Source organism: Prenolepis imparis, unplaced genomic scaffold (assembly GCF_030444845.1).
Source record: "Prenolepis imparis isolate NDT839.2.m4 unplaced genomic scaffold, iyPreImpa1.0 SCAF_4, whole genome shotgun sequence".
NCBI lineage: Eukaryota > Metazoa > Arthropoda > Insecta > Hymenoptera > Formicidae > Prenolepis > Prenolepis imparis.
This window is the reverse complement of record NW_028141162.1, coordinates 732,726-750,215: the sequence shown is the minus strand read 5'-3', so window position 1 is coordinate 750,215 and position 17,490 is coordinate 732,726. Positions and strand designations below refer to the sequence as shown.

General features: G+C 33.1%; 4 protein-coding genes across 5 annotated transcripts; 2 read left to right on the top strand and 2 right to left on the bottom strand.

Annotated features, from left to right (window-relative positions):
* Positions 1-1,230: 1,230 nt before the first annotated feature.
* On the top strand, positions 1,231-4,368 carry Tango14 (transport and golgi organization 14). The gene is made up of 4 exons (XM_083035992.1): positions 1,231-1,791; positions 3,135-3,254; positions 3,835-4,084; positions 4,194-4,368. Exons 1-4 carry the CDS (start codon positions 1,491-1,493, stop codon positions 4,282-4,284), a joined length of 762 nt encoding a protein of 253 aa, XP_082892118.1. The 5' UTR covers positions 1,231-1,490; the 3' UTR covers positions 4,285-4,368.
* A 252-nt stretch (positions 4,369-4,620) lies between these two features.
* On the bottom strand, positions 4,621-8,206 carry Bap60 (Brahma-associated protein 60). Of its 2 annotated transcripts, none has more exons than XM_083035991.1 (7): positions 8,074-8,206; positions 7,515-7,640; positions 7,171-7,346; positions 6,479-6,809; positions 5,760-5,957; positions 5,412-5,670; positions 4,621-5,276 (listed from the first exon to the last, which is right to left on the bottom strand). In XM_083035991.1, exons 2-7 carry the CDS (start codon positions 7,626-7,628, stop codon positions 4,870-4,872), a joined length of 1,485 nt encoding a protein of 494 aa, XP_082892117.1. In that variant the 5' UTR covers positions 7,629-7,640; positions 8,074-8,206; the 3' UTR covers positions 4,621-4,869. The 2 variants fall into 2 exon arrangements, with proteins under 2 accessions (XP_082892117.1, XP_082892116.1); XM_083035990.1 differs by having other exon boundaries at positions 8,004-8,150.
* A 1,985-nt stretch (positions 8,207-10,191) lies between these two features.
* On the top strand, positions 10,192-11,267 carry LOC145935501 (ATP synthase F(0) complex subunit g, mitochondrial). The gene is made up of 2 exons (XM_083036921.1): positions 10,192-10,404; positions 10,915-11,267. Exons 1-2 carry the CDS (start codon positions 10,365-10,367, stop codon positions 11,172-11,174), a joined length of 300 nt encoding a protein of 99 aa, XP_082893047.1. The 5' UTR covers positions 10,192-10,364; the 3' UTR covers positions 11,175-11,267.
* LOC145935498 (tRNA (guanosine(18)-2'-O)-methyltransferase TARBP1) lies at positions 11,153-17,157 on the bottom strand. The gene is made up of 11 exons (XM_083036913.1): positions 17,045-17,157; positions 14,028-16,966; positions 13,705-13,934; positions 13,396-13,615; positions 13,149-13,301; positions 12,913-13,077; positions 12,621-12,818; positions 12,352-12,529; positions 11,965-12,293; positions 11,613-11,749; positions 11,153-11,538 (listed from the first exon to the last, which is right to left on the bottom strand). The coding sequence occupies exons 2-11, from the start codon at positions 16,833-16,835 to the stop codon at positions 11,385-11,387; spliced, it is 4,572 nt and encodes a 1,523-aa protein (XP_082893039.1). The 5' UTR covers positions 16,836-16,966; positions 17,045-17,157; the 3' UTR covers positions 11,153-11,384.
* Positions 17,158-17,490: the final 333 nt, after the last annotated feature.

Genomic DNA, 17,490 nt, shown 5'->3' with positions numbered 1-17,490 from the left:
CGCCATATTGGTGTGGCTTATCGAAGCGCGACATTTGAAATAGTGATGAAAGCACACACAAAAAAAGGAAAAATTCATAAATAATATTTATAAATATGATATATATATATATATATATATATATTGTATGTACAATAGTAATATATATATTGTGCTATACCATATAAGGCTTGTTTTCTATTCCTGCACTGGCTGAACTGTGCACACTGGTGCAATAAGTTAGAGTGAGACAAAATATACTTTATTGTCTCATTCTAACTTATTGCATCAATTCAGGAATAGAAAACAAGCCTATTGTAAGCGAATCTGTATGTATTTAGTAGCATGGGCATTTTGTTTTATAATATTTTATAACTTTTATATCTTTTTAAAACAAAATTAATGTGAGATCCGATTTATTCGCCAAACATGTTTCTCACTTACTTGGTTCAGTTAGGTTAGATAAGATAAAAAAAAATACAAAACGCCATATTACTGTGGCCAACCAATCACATTTGGTGTTGTTACCCCCCCTACTTAAAAGGCTTTACACTCCCTCCTGTTATTTCTTACCTCCATGATTGAGTTAATCGGAGATGATGAAACCGGCCCAAAGTTGATTTTCATATCGCCTAAATTTGCGATTAATCGCCTAAGTTGGCAACATAGGTCGCGAAACACGAGTGGCAGGTGGAAGGGGTGGCAGAGTGGGGGGAGTTGAGGGCTAAGGCGTGGGGGGGGGGATGCGCGCGCCGGTGCGCCGCGCACGTATGAGCGCGCGCATCCCCTTACCACGCCCCCCACTCTGCGCACCGAATTCAACGCATGACCAGTGTTGCCAATTTCAGGGGCGAGCCGCGAGCCATGGCGGGTGGTGGGGGGAGCGACGTGGTGGGGGCTCGGGAGTGCGCGCGCCATTTCGTCACGTGACCGCGTCACGTGGTTTGGTGTGCCCGCCACCACCACCTCTGCGCAGCCGTCAAACCACGTGACGCAGCCACGTGACGCGTCACGTGACGAAACGACGCGCACACCCCCGAGCTCCCACCACGCCGCTTCCCTCACCACCCGCCGCGGCTCACGGCTCGCCCCTGAAATTGGCAACACTGCGCATGACCACGTGATCACGTGACGCAACACGCAGCGCCAAAGTCGATTCAAAGTCGAACGCGCCGCGCCGCCACGCACATTGACACGCTCTCTCTCTCTCTCTCTCTCTCTCCCGTCCCGTGTTGCGCGACTTGAAATTGGCAGCACTGGTGTAATGAGACATAACCCCGACGCGTGTTCGGCGTGCACGTGAGGAGGACGAGGAGGTACACTTGTCGTTCGCGCGGCACTTATCTACTGTACATATACGTGTATATCGATGATGGACGGGAAGAGTGCACGAGTTGCCTCGTGACATCCCGGGCGCCTACCGAAAGAAAAGGAGCCGCGGGTCTCACAGTCTCACCCGGGTTTTCATACGTGATTATGCTGTATAGACACGCGATCGCGCGTCGCCGAGTATGTACACGCTACTGCATACACTGTTGAAATTCGTGCATTTCCTGCACTATGTGTACGTCACGATTCGTTGCTTTTGCATCACGACGTACCGCAAGTGCGCGGATCTCTGGTCCAGGAGATCAACGGAGATCGACAACGTGCTTCTGCGTATGCACGCGAAAACCAAAAAGTTACCCAGGCACTTGGTGATCGTCCTAGGACTGTGCGACGACTCCGACGAGTTGGTCCTGGACTGTGTGCGTATAATTGGATGGTGCATTGCACTTGATATACCTTACATCAGCTTCTTTGATCGTAATGGTAAAAAAATGATTTGGTATTAATCTATATATCTCTTTATGTATGTGAAAACTTTCTTGCGGAAAAAAATAATCGCTTCTTGGCTTGTGTGTATGTATGTGCGCTTGTGTTGAAGGTCGAAGGACGATGTATCTGTCCTATGCGATGTACATTAATCTCGAAACATTAGCATACTCTGGTTTTGCCATCAAATGCAATATCTTGAGCTAGTTAAAATTAAAGTACCTATTCTGTTGCTAGTTTCATTGGATTGCATTGTTTCATACGTTTCATTATTACAAGCTCTATTGGTTGTATGTATGCGCAATGTATGGTTATAAAAAATGTGATCCTTTTATTATGTATTTATGACAGTAATATCTGTATAAACATATTTTTATTATATAACATTAATGAAATAATCAATTATCAGTCAAAACAGAACCTTATTCGTTGTTGTAACAAAATATTGCATTTCACAGAAAGATTTAGTTATTTGATGAGCAATATAATATTTTATTTGTTCTTAATAATATTATTTCACACATTTTGCTTTACATTTATTATTTTTCAATGCATCAATCAATTTATTACTATATTAAATAAGTAGTGTAATTATTATAGAAATTAATTTACTAAATTATTTCTTTTTATTGCATCATGAATTACTATTTATAGGTTGAATTTTTAAAATGCTTTTTCAAGTATCACTAATTTTTTGTATAATTTTTTTCTACTGATAACAAAAGTATATATTATTGATAACAATGCGATAAACGTGGCTAATATCTTTGAGGGCTCATTTGCATAATACATGTGAACTGCTGCACTAAATTTCTTTATGCATGAATTATATATTTCCAATGTACATAAAAATAGATATTTGCAAATATCTTATGTAAAGTATATCTTAATATTGCAATAATCTTTATATATTTTTAAGAATCCATGTGTCATTGTAATTTAATATCATATAATTATTGTTAGAGAAAGAGTCATATTTTTAACATATATTGAGCTTATCTCTAAAACATATATTTGTTACACTTTCATGCAAAAAATCAAGTAAAATTATTAATATAAAATTAGATTATACTCGTATTATGTGAAATTACAAGAATATGTATGAAATTATAAACAATTATAAAGAATATGAATAAAGCTCAAATATATTTTAATGTGAAATATAATTTATGCAAATATAATTGTTCAATTATAGATAAAACAAAACCAACATAAAACAATTAAGTAAATTTTAATACACATGAATATAAATAATTTATAAGAAATCATAAATTTGGTCTATTTAAGATTAAATAATTCCTATACAAAGTTAAGTTCGTGCAATTTATATTATTTTCCAGGTTTCTTAAAGAAAAATGAAGCAAATCTTAAAGAAGAATTTGCAAAAAAGTGGCCTCATCTAATAGAGCATATTATTTGGAATTCACATACAAAGCTACCTAGTCAAAATGGAATAACTGGTAAAAAATAATACATTATTTTTATCTATCTATTATGCTTATTTATTTCCAAGAAGATTAAAAGTAAAATTAAAATAATAACTTGTAGTTCTTTTTTTTTTTTTTTAATATCCAATAATAATAAGGCTAATACAAGTCGTGCTGTAAAATACTTATAGTATATTCTTTTTCTTGTACTTTTGATATTTTTTTATTATATTCTTTTTTAGCTAAAAATAAGCAACTAGTTTTTTTTATTTTCTTAGTTTAATTTATTAATTCATATATTTAGCTGAGGAGTAAAACTCGAAACTATACAAACTGATTCATTATTTCAAAATAAATGACTTTACAATGATAATATATGCAATTCCTAATCGTGCGCACAATTCCATGCTGGTATCAGAAACTGTGCTGTATATTATGTTATATAATTCACGTGTGTGGATAAAATATAATATTTAAACAAGTATGATATATTTCTCCCTTTGAAATGAAATGTAAATTATTAACGTTTTACAAACTTCTGTGTTATTAAAACCATAAAATAAATAATTATCCTTCTTTTTAAGGTAATCATTTTCTTATATTTTAATTACAGACAACAGGTCGAAAATAAATGTATTATTACTATCTGATACAGATAGTAAAGGGAAAATAGTAACATTAGTGCAATCATTGGGAAGAGCCGTATCTTCGGGAAACCTTGACCCAGAAAAAATCACGGATCAACTTCTCTCTGAGAAGTTAGACATGAGAGGGATTCCCAATCCTGATCTCGCTTTAATATATGGTTACACTTGTTCCACGCATGGTCTTCTACCATGGCACACAAAAACAACAGAATTTTTGTAAGATTATAAGATATTATTATCATATAAAAATAGTCAATATTTTTTCCAATATTTTCAAAGTTTAAATTTTATTTTTCTCTGAAACTAATCATTAATTTTTTTTCAGAATGTTACCGCTGTACGTTAGTATCTCACTGAAAGATTTCATATGTTTAATAGAGAGATATAGTAAAACAGTACAACGGTATGGAAAATAATACATATATATATAAAATTGTGTCCTTATTTATATAAAAAATATCGCATTTCGGTAAGAAGAAATAAATTATCGTGAAGACTGAGCTTTCAATATACTTATTTTATATATGTCGATGTTACAAGGATAAAAGTAAACTATCGAAACTGTATCTTATGAGATAATGTGAATATTATGATACAAAGAAATGTGAAAAAGAATTATTGCCAAGTGATTCAGTTGATCATTAATCACACGTCTTTTCATCACAGTTCAAAGTTCACCAGCTTTAACAAAAAATTAGGTCGAGATTTGTGATATAGTCGGTACATAATTATGTATACATTAAACAAAATAATTATTTGTTATATCTTTATTTTTATGCAAACATAAAATTTGTTTTATGTAATAAATGTAATTTTATTTGTATAGTCTATATTAATATTACAAATTATAATATTACAAATATACGTTTTAAAATTTTCATATTTTTATATTTTTATAATTATTATAGTGCTGAATGTTGCAATAGGTACATGGAAAACACTTACAAATATCTTGCATAGCTTTATGTGATAATATAATTGAATATATAGTTTCGATAGTTTTAAGAGTTCCTGATACCCAATGCTTGTTCCAATTCTGCCCGTTTCTGCTGAACTTTTGTGTAAAAATATCGACACACAGCTTCCTGTGCCCATGGTTGATAATAAAATTCAGCTCTTCGTTCTTCTTCTGGATTGCCAACGACATCTGTCATGGTTTTTAAATCTCTAGTTTGAGAGATGATCCATTTGTTAATAAATTGTTGTGGATCTTTGGCGAAACTAAGAAAGAATTCGCGGTTAGTCTTCAATTGATTAATTGTTTCGACAGTTTCATGAATCTTATTATCCAGACTCTGAATTTCCTGCTGGCTTGCGGTTGACAATAAGAAATTATTCATTTGTGCCTTCAGAGTATCATCAACTTCCACATCAATGTCATAACAAGCAGTCTGCTTCGTTTCTGTACCTGTATATAATATAAATATCATCCATATTAGGTACTTGTAATTTTTTAAATTGTAATATAACTACAATACGCACTTATAATTCGCCAACTCATTTCTGTTACAATAATATTCAGATATAAAAGTTTTTTGTTTACCTTCTACACTTATGACATGATTTATTACAATAGGATCGGGCGGATGCAGTAATGGATTCAGTCGTTGCGGTATTTCGGCAAATTTCATTCGCGGGCAGGCAAATATCTGTTCCAAGTATTTATCACAATTGATAAATTCTCTCTCGTGACCGTCTTGTAGCTTGTGCGTCTTTATATATTGCCAAAGCGCGGATATAATTACGGGCCGTGTCTGCGTGTGCACACCTAATAATCGTGCTAATCTTGGATCTAATTTAAACTGAAATACACAATTAAACAGTATAGAATTAATAATGGAATTGGGTTATATAATTGTGATGTTTAATCTTATGTAAAAAGAAAATATACCTGCAACGGCTGATAATCAAGAAGAAGAAGAATTGTGCAACGAACATTCTTATCACCCGGTCTTTTAACTTGAAAGCCATCAGTTTCTTGAGTAGTCAACGTACGATGCCATTCAACTAAATGATTGTCAGGGCCATATAAGTCTTTATCTAACTCTATCACTAAACTTTTGAAAAAGGACGAGAATTTGCGTTTCACCTGTAAAAATCACAAAGTTATTGCATAATTATTAATATACGTATACATATATATACAAAGTGTCCAATTTTATTCTATCATCCCTTGTAACTTTGCAGGGAGCAGTCATAGAGAAAAATGTTAATACAAAAGTTTTTTGACTTTGAGGGGTAAATAAAATGGTGTCATCAGTTTGACGTTGGATAATCGTTTGAAGATCACATAGCGGTCACCTTCAATTTCTTAAGTAGAACCTATTATTTTTAATTGCATATTCTTATGGCTTATCTCGAGAGCTTTTCAAAACTATAATAAAGTATTTTTCTGTTAAATACTTTGAGTTATAAGGCTCGAAGTCAACAATTTTTTGACAATATGTAAAATATCTAAGAAAAAGTATGCAACTGCATGTTGCAAATTACATAAATTTTTTTTAACAATTATCTGTTTTCTTTACACTTTACATCAATTGATTACAATTGGACACCCTATATGTGTGTATGTATATACATGTATATATAAAATGTGTTGTGATTACATACCTTATTGGGATCATTTTTAGTATCGTCTAAAAGACGTCCTTCGACTCTAAGTTCCCAGGATGCTACAGATCCTTCTTCTCCTTCACCCGCCTCTTTAGCGGGATAAAATGTATTTGAGATGAAAATGCGCAATTTTCGTTTCTGTTTCATTGGACGCTTCAAAGCTTCTTGAATATCGAGTCGTTTCCGCATTATAGTTGCATCTAATTTTCTCTCAAACGCGAGTAAATCCATATAAGCTTGCGACTCCGGCACTAAATCGCGTACTTTCTGAGGCAGTATTTTGTCCGCCAATTTCTTCTTCTTCTTTGATGTGGAATGTGAAAAATCGCTGTTTGAAAATAATTTAAATAAATTTAAATAAATTTAAATTATAGATACACAAATTATAAATAGTTTTGTAAGCCTTGTGTCACAGTTGAATCATTTCTAATAAAACTTAGAATAAGACTTTATCAAAAACTATCACAAATATTAAAAATAAAAAATGTTTTTAATATTGTATGTAAAAATTGTAAAAAAACAAAAAATAGGACACACAATATGCAAAGAGAAAATAATGTGTAAATAAAAGAAAAGCATTTAATCATTGAAATATGCTCCGAGTAATATTAAAATGCAAAATTTGTATGGATACATTGCAAAATAGAGATAAATAGAAAGCAGATTTTTGTTAATTTTACTTGACTTACGGTTTCTGCTGTGACATAGGAATACGTTGATCCGTGGTTCTTTTTACGCCAGGTGGCGTAGGCATTGGACCTTGACGCATATTTGAGTAAGGTTGGTTCGGTCTCATTATCCCTCCCGGGCCAGGTCCTGTATTAGCCATTTGTGGCGGTGGGGTAAATCCAGATCTCTGTTGCATCTGCGACAAAAATCATTTGCATGTTTTGCAATATATACTTTGGGGTTTATAATTATTAAACATCGTAAGTAATCAACTTTATGAAATTAAAAAATTATATAATCTATGATCTTGTTATACAGTTTTTTTATGTACTATTCTTATATCAGAGTTAAAAGATGTGCTTACTGGGAAATTGGGCCCAGAGTACTGACGCAAGTTTGGAGGTACCGATGTTGGTGGATATCGTTGAGGAGGCGGTCCATTACTTCCTGTATTTGGTACAGGAAATCTCTGTGCCATCTTTTCTTGTTCCTTTAAAAGAAAAATTTATCAGCAACCTTGAATACATCTTTCACAGATAAATTAGTTGACGAAATTGTAATAAAATAATCATAATCAATATCCTATGAACGTAATATAACCCAACAGGTACAATTACTAACAATATATATATGCAACATTATATGATCATTATTTATGTAATCAAGCTGTATCGATATGTAAGAGATAGTGAAAGATAGACGACTATTTGTAGCGCGAAATTAATATAGCCGTGTTTTTGTGAAAAATCAACTTCAGGTACTTTCAATTATTTTGCCGAGTAAAATGTAGAAACAACAATATCTAATAAGCATTATTTATGAAGCAGGCAACTAAAAAATATCGCCAAGTAACCTATGTAACAAGTCGCTATTCGGTGTTTAACAATATTTCACACTCTGTGACTATCCCGTATTTTCCATACTTTTTCCAGCGTCTCGATTATCACCGGTTTGAACACAAAACACTTCTGTCACTTCTCATCTCACAAATGTTATCAACATGGCGTCTAAAAATTCTGTAGAACCCCGCTATTGGACCCCGCTCTTTAGCTGTCGTTTACAATCGTCGCATTCATTGGTCAACTCTTGCGATATATTTCAAATGGCACTTAACGATCTAGTATTTTTGCCCCATCTGTTAACCAACTCCATTTAGTGATTCTATAGCTGAATTCCGTAAAGCGCATATGCACGCATTTTTTATAATATACGTGACGTGTACTATAGATAAATGCGCGCATATGCGCTTTACGGAATCCAGCCAGTATCTCTTTCTAACTTGTCTTCTCCGTATAATGTAGATCAGTGTTAGGATCCGTACGATAATTATATGTACAATAATTTTAGCCATTGTACGATGTACGATAGCACTTTAGTATCGTACGTAAATTTACGATAATTTGAGAAAATTATAGAATTTTTCAGCTGACAACACAAATTGACATATGGCTCCTGTACACAGGACGCGGTAAAGCTTGCTGCGCGGCAAGAAGCGACGTGGTGGCCAATCGAAAGTTGAATTCAACTTTTTTCGCGCGGCGGAAGTTATTTCCGAAATAGCAAACATTTCATATTCACACACACATATATGTATGTGTATGAATTTAAAGAATAAATAAAATATAAATAAATTAAAATTTTTAAGAATAAAGATTTTTTTCCAGCGTCTAATATTGATAACGAAGTTATTTGCGATTATCTCTAATATAAGAAATAATATATAAATGATTATTTTATTAATATTTTTAAATATACGATAATTTTAGTTCAAATACGATAATTTGGCGCCACGCATACGATAGGCGCCCTCTCGGGACCTGGGAACGCTGATGCACGTCCACATCACACATCACCAGTGTCGCCAATTTCAAGTCATGCAACCATAGAATATATAATATAATATACGAGAGCGCGTGTCGATGTGCGCGGCGCGTTCGACTTTTAACCTTCAAGTGGCGCAGCTCGCTGTGTCACGCGCATCGGAATTCGGCGCGCGGAGTGGGGGCAGGTGGTGGGGGCTGCGTGGTGGGGGCTGCGTGGTGGCGCGCGGCGCGCGCAACCCCCCACCCCCCAACCCCCACCACCTGCCCCCACTCCGCGCGCCGAATTCCGATGCGCGTGACACAGCGAGCTGCGCCACTTGAAGGTTAAAAGTCGAACGCTCCGCGCACATCGACACGCGCTCTCGTATATTATATTATATATATTCTATGGTTGCGCGCGATCTGAAATTGACAACACTGCACATCACACAGTTTTGGCATCGATTTTAAAATATATAGACATGGCGTCTGCAAAAATCGTAATCACATATAAACCATAGACATATATAATATACACTAAGCCTTATTCTGTGAGCGGAGCTGTTCGCGTTTTCTAAAGGACAGAACAATATGGAGGAAAAAAAAGGAAAAATTCATAAATAATATTTATAAATATGATATATATATATATATATATATGTATATATATATATATATATTGTATGTATAATAGTAATATATATATTGTGCTATGCCATATAAGGCTTGTTTTCTATTCCTGCACTAGCTGAACTGTGCACACTGGTGCAATAAGTTAGAGTGAGATAAAATATACTTTATTGTCTCATTCTAACTTATTGCATCAGTTCAGGAATAGAAAACAAGCCTATTGTAAGCGAATCTGTATGTATTTAGTAGCATGGGCATTTTATTTTATAATATTTTATAACTTTTATATCTTTTTAAAACAAAATTAATGTGAGATCCGATTTATTCGCCAAACGTGTTCCTCACTTACTTGGTTCAGTTAAGTTAGATAAGATGAAAAAAAAATACAAAACGCCATATTACTGTGGCCAACCAATCACATTTGGTGTTGTTACCCCCCCTACTTAAAAGGCTTTACACTCCCTCCTGTTATTTCTTACCTCCATGATTGATAACGAACTTATTTGCGATTATCTCTAATACAAGAAATAATATATAAATGATTATTTTATTAATATTTTTAAATATACGATAATTTTAGTTCAAATACGATAATTTGGCGCCACGCATACGATAAGCGCCCTCTCGGGACCTGGGAACGCTGATGTAGATAGAGAAGGAAGATGTTTGGTTTACCGCGATATATGACAAGATTCTTGCTGTTATCGAACAAGATCTGCCGAGAAAGGTCCACTTTTACAGCCTTTCCTTCATTCCTGATAATTATATAGAGCAGGCAAGCGATGGCGAGTCTTGTTACAAAAACCACCGAATTGGTAAAAGGTACGAGCAATTTTTCTAATTACTCTCTCATTGGATCTATCTCGCTATTATTTCAAGAAAATTAATTTATCGTAACCTATAAATACATGCACAGCTTATTATATAACGTTTAGTTATTCATTTTCAGGACATGATTATATATATTTGCATATAAAAATCTTTCTAAAAACAAAAATTTGTTGGCATTTTTGTCAAATAGTTGGTAAAAACTCGTGCCTTTCCTGATAATTAAATTTTATCCTCTCTGTTGAGGTTATATTGATTTTGTATATTGTATAGTATGGATAAGAATATCAGAGCTTGTCTTTGATAAAATTATCTGTAAAACATGAAATGTATTGAATCTTGAAAAGCTGACTAAGCAAATTAATTTAGAATTATCTCTGTTAATTATACAGTAATGTTATAAAATAATAAGAAAATTTAATCAAATATTTACTCGCTACACATGTATACAATTGTGCAACTAAATGGTAAAATAAAATTGAATGCGTATGCATTGAATTGCAGTTGGTGTGCAACATGCAAAGCCTGTGTTGCATGTATGGCTGCAATACGCCAAGGTAGAATTGACGCCACCCACGCTGAAGGATATTCCTGCGATTCGAAGTGGTTTTTCAAAGTTGATTCAGGCTGCAAAAACCGGTCGCTATCGTGAAGTCACCGTACGCGAGGCTGTTATACACACCTTGGTGGCTGCTGAAATATATTGTTGGTTCTTTGTTGGAGAGTGTATCGGAAAGCGACATTTTGTTGGATACGAAGTATAAGTATGGCATATATTTAATTTCTCTCACATAGTTCTCACATTATTCTGTATAATTATATAGACTTGTTCGTAAATATATAAAAATATAAATCTCTGTATACTCTCTTTGTTTAATAAGTGTTACGATCGTTTTAACACAGTAAATTCTTTCTTTTTTTTTCCTAAAAATTTATCTCGCATTATTATCTTGCACCTTACAAATTTGAGGAAACTATTGTCTTAACGCGTGTTGACTCGCATACTGCCATATGCAAATCGCAGCTGTGACGTGAACGTTTAGCGATCGTATTACTCCCACTTGAGGTATTTCTACACACTTATCGAAGAGAGGTATGAAATTGGCAGGTATACCATCCTTCTCATTCCTATAAAAAGTATATTCCTAATTATATTGGCTACACAAGATATAATAATGCATTGCAAGTCGAGATTTAATTACCCTAAAACAAGAATGGTCTTTTTCTCGAATTTTGTCTGTAGCAAATTTATACTATTGGCAGTTTGTTCAGCACCGATTAGAGACCACCCCGCGTTCTTCTTCTCGAGCAAGTACTTTTGCAACTCGTGTGGTTTCACCTAAAGATTTTAAAATACTATTATTTTCTGAGAACACATTGATGTAAAGTTGATAAAAATTTCACAACTAAGAAATTTTCAAACAAATTTTTTAATCATTTTTAATATACATTTAAAAAAAGAGAGATTGTTGCAAAATTATGAAAAGTTATAGTCTTCAATTTTTAAAGTTATAAATTTAAGGCAATTTGCAGAATTTAAAGCTGTTTAAATACCTGTAGCATATTTATCCATCTCTCAGCTGATACACTAAGGCATTGAAACTCTTTATCCTTTATACAATCCAAATTTGCAATAACTAGTGCCTTGACTTCAAATATTTCGCATGTTCTAGCAATTCCACCTAAATTTGGTGGTCGATTGATAAAAGATGCTACAACTATTAGACCTTCTTCATGTAACTGTAAATCTTGTTGATATATGGATTCTTTCATTAATTCAAAAATATCACCATATAATGGAGATTTGGATGGATCAATCTTTTTCTGGATATCATGCAAACCTTCCAAATAAGTTTCAACATTGTTTGCTTGTTCGGTATCACCTATAATATAATTATTTTATATTTTATAAATTATATGTTTTATTACGTTTTTAATTACCTGTAAGAGATTTTGCGAGATATATAGAAGTTTTAATCTCAGACAGAAATGAATCAGTGTTATAAAGTTGTAGAGGATGATTATCATTATGTTCAAACATGAAGGCTTTGAATATGTCTGAACTGATCCATTCATCAGAACTTATATTAGTCAATCGTGGTAATTCGTAGTAAATTGTCTATAAACATCATAAAAATTTATACATTAGTGTAGTGTAATTAATTTATCAAAATAAATTCTTTTCTTTTAAACAAATGTGCAGTATGTACCTGCAAACTGTAATCTTTCATTGGATGAAAACTTGAAAAGTAAAAATCATCCTGTATCCTAGTCGAATTCTTTGCCAAACTAGCTTGTTGTAAACTAGTCACAGCTGCCTGATATATGCCTTTATATTCTGATATATTATTATCATCATTTCCTTTTTTCATTGATTCATTGAGTGTGTATAATTGTGTCAAAATAAACTACATTGAAAAAATTAAAATGAATGAAATTATGGAATATACATACAGAATATAAGCAAACAAACATTACATAACAATTAATTTTTTTACTTGCCTGGTTATAAAGACGCATATTAAATTGCTGACCTAAACAGCATTGCGCTATGTATGGCAGTGCTGCTTGAATAAAATTTTTCTGATTATCATTCGAAAGAAGTTGTGCGACATGATAGACAATACTGGCTACAGAAATTGTACATCCTGGTCGCTCTTCTATACTCTAAAAATATATAAAAGATAGACATTCGAACAGAAATCTTTTTATAGAATTATAGAATTCATTTGGATTACCTTTGTGAAAAATTTCCATAGGTTATTATGTAGATTAATATTTTTTTTAAAGATTCGTATCAACAACCATTCTTGCATCAATCTTACACTATGTTGATTGCTTTCCGAAAGAATTAAATCACATATTTTTTCCTGTAGTAGAACAACGAGTTCCTATAAAGAGTATTATAATTAATTTAATTTAATATAATTCTATGGCCGAAATAAAAAGCCAAGATTTAATTGATTAAGCACTTGGTCCACTCACCTCGTTCAAAACTGGTTCCAATATCAATAAAATTTGCATTAATCTGTGCTTCAATTTATGTATATAAGAATCATTAAAGTATCTCTTGTTTTTGTATTTTTCTAATATCTCGAGTATAAGTGGCATGATTATCGCTGCATAATTTAATTCCAAATGGCTAATTATCTTATGTAGCAATACAGTCGCCTCTGCTCTAACTGCAGCATCATTATTATGATCCCTATTATGACAGCACCAATTAACAAATTATTTTATAAATTAATTTTAATAACTGTATTTAAAAAGTTTACAACATACTTATATACTTACAATGCCAAGATATGCTTTGGATAATATTGGCCCAAGTGCTTGATAATAAATAAATGAGCGTGATTTTCAATTCTTTTGTCTCGTCGAAGTACAGAGCCATGAAGAAGACAACTCAATAATGATCTTTCTAATTTCAGCAAATTACATTCGTCCAAGTGTTTCATTTTGGAAAGTAATATCCTCTTAAATTTCGGTGTACTATCTCCTTCCTCTATTAATTGATCGACAAACTGCAAAGTAAGATAGATTATAAAAAAGCAATCAATATATATATATAAAAGTTCCGATGTATGTATTACGGATCATAGAGATTTCAAACTTACTTCTGTTATAAATTTTGCAGCATTAGGCAAAATCAAAAAGTTATTATTAATAATAACTCCCGTAAGGTTCTGCATCGCTGCCCAAAAAACGTTGTTCTTTTTACTGACGAGGGTGCATTTCCAGCACGATTTAAAAAGATATTCCAAAGTTTCTCTATCATTCGTATTGTTTATAACTTTATTATCGATCATTACAGTTAATATCGTTGCTATTTCAGAAATGATTTCTGTTCCCCCTAACTCGAGAAATTTCAGTAGATTGGACAGCAATGTGGTAGTGGAGATCCACGAATGCATCGGACAATTCATCAGATATTGACGCATTAATTTCGAAAGAAGCAAATAATATTCCGACGCAATTTTTCCTTTCAAATTGGCCGCATTGTCATCGTTATTAACATTTACCGGAATCGTTTGCACGTTTAACAAATGTTGCATATAAAAAGCTATCGCGAGTGGCAGAACCGAAACATTTTGGGAAAGATATAAAATATGTAACCCGTACAAATATCGCGTATTTCGATGCTCTGTATCTCTCAACAAATGTATGCTTTCGTTTTGCAGGTTTTCTATATAATTGTTTACATCTTTCTTCGGCATGAGCAGAGGCGCGTTAACGATATGCGAAGACACAACGGCTATGTATCTCGTATAATCTTCGTACGTTAGTTCTACGGTCATCTTTCTTACATTTTTAATTAGGAACTTAAAAGTGGTATGTACGTATAATAATATCAAGTCCGTCACGCTGTTGAAAGATTCCGTCGTGGAGAGATTTAATAAATATGATATAAATTCCACCGCATTGATACTCGAGCGGATGTCAGCATAAGGTCTCATATTGACACCATTTAACGTACTCAGCCAATTATTTAATGCTTTCTTGGCACGACATGTTTTACTCGATAGTATCAGATCCGCGTCGTGTAATAGATATATTAGCAACGCGAATGTCCTAAGATTTACTTCAGGATTGATATCTTGGTGTGAATATTTCGAACAAGTGTTCTCTACAAGAATTACGGCGTCTTCTTTTGCCAATGCTTTTCTCAACCATGTTGTAACAATGTTCCAGGAAGCTGTTCCTCCTTTAAGATATTTTAGCTGCGTTTCCTTCTGAAACGCAGCTAAAATATTAGCGAGCAATATCGGATCGTCTATCTTTTGCACATAATCGGGGATCGCTCTTAAAAGTTCAATTTGAGACGCAGTACGTAATATATGAGAGTGGATATTCAGGTTTGTCTCCACTAAAGATTTAATGGCATTCAATTCGCTGGCTTGCCAATTACATATCTCCTTATGGGAAACTGTTCGTAACGTGTGTATTATGTAAAATATCGCTACAGGACCCCAGGCTACCTTGCTAACTTTCTTAAGAAAATTATTAAGTAAATTACTTTCCTCCACGCGTCTAAATAATATCGAGAGTTCTTTCACAATTTCTGGACATTCTTCATTAGGTTGACATTCGTAGAGAAAAGTATTATTGAGAACACTAACAAATAATTCTAAAAATTGTTCGTCAAACGCAGTCGCATCTAACTTACAAATTTGCGATACACCCCATTTTACAATATTATTATTCTTATGCTGCAAAACTTTTTCAAAAACGCATTGCAACCATACAATGTCGAAGCAATCATTGCAGGATTTGTGCTCTTTGTTCGCCTTTATTAAACTAGTTATATGAGTTAAAGCCGGTGCTACTAAGTGATATTGTTTTTCTTCTAATGCTTCGTATACCAAGAAGAAATTCTGCTTAATGCACTCTATTGATGAAATTGTATCGTTAGACTTACTACAAATAAATGGAATAATTTGAGCCTTTTTCAATCTTGAGTCTGCAAACCTTAATAGAAACATTTCATTCAAAGAATTGATTGCTTTTCTCATCAGATATAAAGCTTGTTTATGATATTGTTGCACAGATGATCGTAATCCCTTTAATATTATTAACCAGAATGGGCTCTTGGTATAAATATCACTATGTATATAAATGAGATCGGACAAGTCCATCGAATAAGATGATGCAAAACAGATATCTGCCATAATACTCAGGGCACTAAGAGATTCCTTCAAGTCGGTTATTTCATTCAAAATATAATTCCACAGATGAAATAGAAATTCTTCTTCAGGAGCAAAAGTTTTTGCTACTATGGAAAGTATCGAAGCAAACAATCTCCATTCAGAATCCTCTTCCTTTACCTTTAGCCATGATTGCACAACATGCAGAAACATAAAATCAAGTTTTCTAATTACTTTTTTGCTAAAACCGCCTTCATGAAGAAATTGATACAAACGCCAAAATTCTAAAAAATATTCTAGTAACTTCATATACATAATTCTACTACTGCTGTTCGTGAAATAAGCATTGCTCGACATAAGAAAATCATTTAAAAGTTGTTCGATTGACTTGGCATAACAATAAAGTATCATATTCAGAGCGATTATGTCACACAAAATTATAATCTCCGAAGTAGTTCGTGGAGAATGCGGTGGAAAAATTGCTTTCATACTAGGAAAACAAGAACAAGTCTTTTCTCTATCTATGAACATTGGATCTCTCTTAGTATCGAAACTCTTGATGGCACTAAACGCAAGTTGATACTCGCGACATAATAGCATTCGACAGATCTCAAGTTTATTTAGATCCAATTGTTCTCTAGTCATCTCGTTATTATAAAATTGTACGAAACTATAATGGAAAACGAACAAGTCATTTATAAACGGGCAATCATTTGGCATAGTTCGTAACATCGAGATGTCCAGTGCTGACATGCGTAAATAACGATTATGCAGATCCATCGTTCTACTTCTTATTCTTTCGTAATTATTTCAAATCGTACAAAAATTGATTTTTTTTTCGTGGAATATGACACAAAGCATGTATACATGCAGACACCGTGTTAACCTCTGTCATTCAGATGTCAATCAACCTACAATACATATATCATGTACAAAGAGTTAATGTATTATCCTTGTGTCTAATTATGTCTAATTATAAAAGTAATTACCTCTTATCATTTCAGAATCGAGAATTAACATACACATATCATAATATACACAATAATACGCATGCGTAAACACGTAAACGCGTGTTGACAAGTGACTCATCTACAAGGTGAAATAAGAAAAACGGTTAGTCAAAATTGGATGATAAAATCGACAAACGATAAATCATACAGATGATATAAGCCTACAGATGGTAAATCGCACAAATGGTAAATCGTACAGATGACATATTTATTTTATTATTCTTATATTTGATCAATCATTTTTGACGCTGATTTTTTCTTAACAAAAATATCGAGGTAGATATAGAACACTAGTATCGCGAATTTCGAAATATCTATATATATATATATATATATATATATATATATATAAATTGTTATAATAAAATATATTTTCAATATTAAATCGATTAAATGAAACAATAAACTTTAACAATAATTAGTTC

Coding starts and splice junctions, on each gene's coding strand:
- Bap60 (XM_083035991.1), bottom strand. CDS start 7,628: ATGGCACAGAGATTTCCTGTACCAAATACAGGAAGTAATGGACCGCCT. Junction 5,958..6,478: donor CTAAAAATGATCCCAATAAG/GTATGTAATCAC, acceptor TGATTTTTACAG/GTGAAACGCAAATTCTCGTC. Junction 5,277..5,411: donor TCATGTCATAAGTGTAGAAG/GTAAACAAAAAA, acceptor TATTATATACAG/GTACAGAAACGAAGCAGACT.
- Tango14 (XM_083035992.1), top strand. CDS start 1,491: ATGTACACGCTACTGCATACACTGTTGAAATTCGTGCATTTCCTGCAC. Junction 1,792..3,134: donor CAGCTTCTTTGATCGTAATG/GTAAAAAAATGA, acceptor ATTATTTTCCAG/GTTTCTTAAAGAAAAATGAA. Junction 4,085..4,193: donor ACAAAAACAACAGAATTTTT/GTAAGATTATAA, acceptor ATTTTTTTTCAG/AATGTTACCGCTGTACGTTA.
- LOC145935498 (XM_083036913.1), bottom strand. CDS start 16,835: ATGGATCTGCATAATCGTTATTTACGCATGTCAGCACTGGACATCTCG. Junction 13,302..13,395: donor TGGAACCAGTTTTGAACGAG/GTGAGTGGACCA, acceptor TACTCTTTATAG/GAACTCGTTGTTCTACTACA. Junction 11,750..11,964: donor GATGGATAAATATGCTACAG/GTATTTAAACAG, acceptor TAAAATCTTTAG/GTGAAACCACACGAGTTGCA.
- LOC145935501 (XM_083036921.1), top strand. CDS start 10,365: ATGGCGAGTCTTGTTACAAAAACCACCGAATTGGTAAAAG. Junction 10,405..10,914: donor AACCACCGAATTGGTAAAAG/GTACGAGCAATT, acceptor ATTGAATTGCAG/TTGGTGTGCAACATGCAAAG.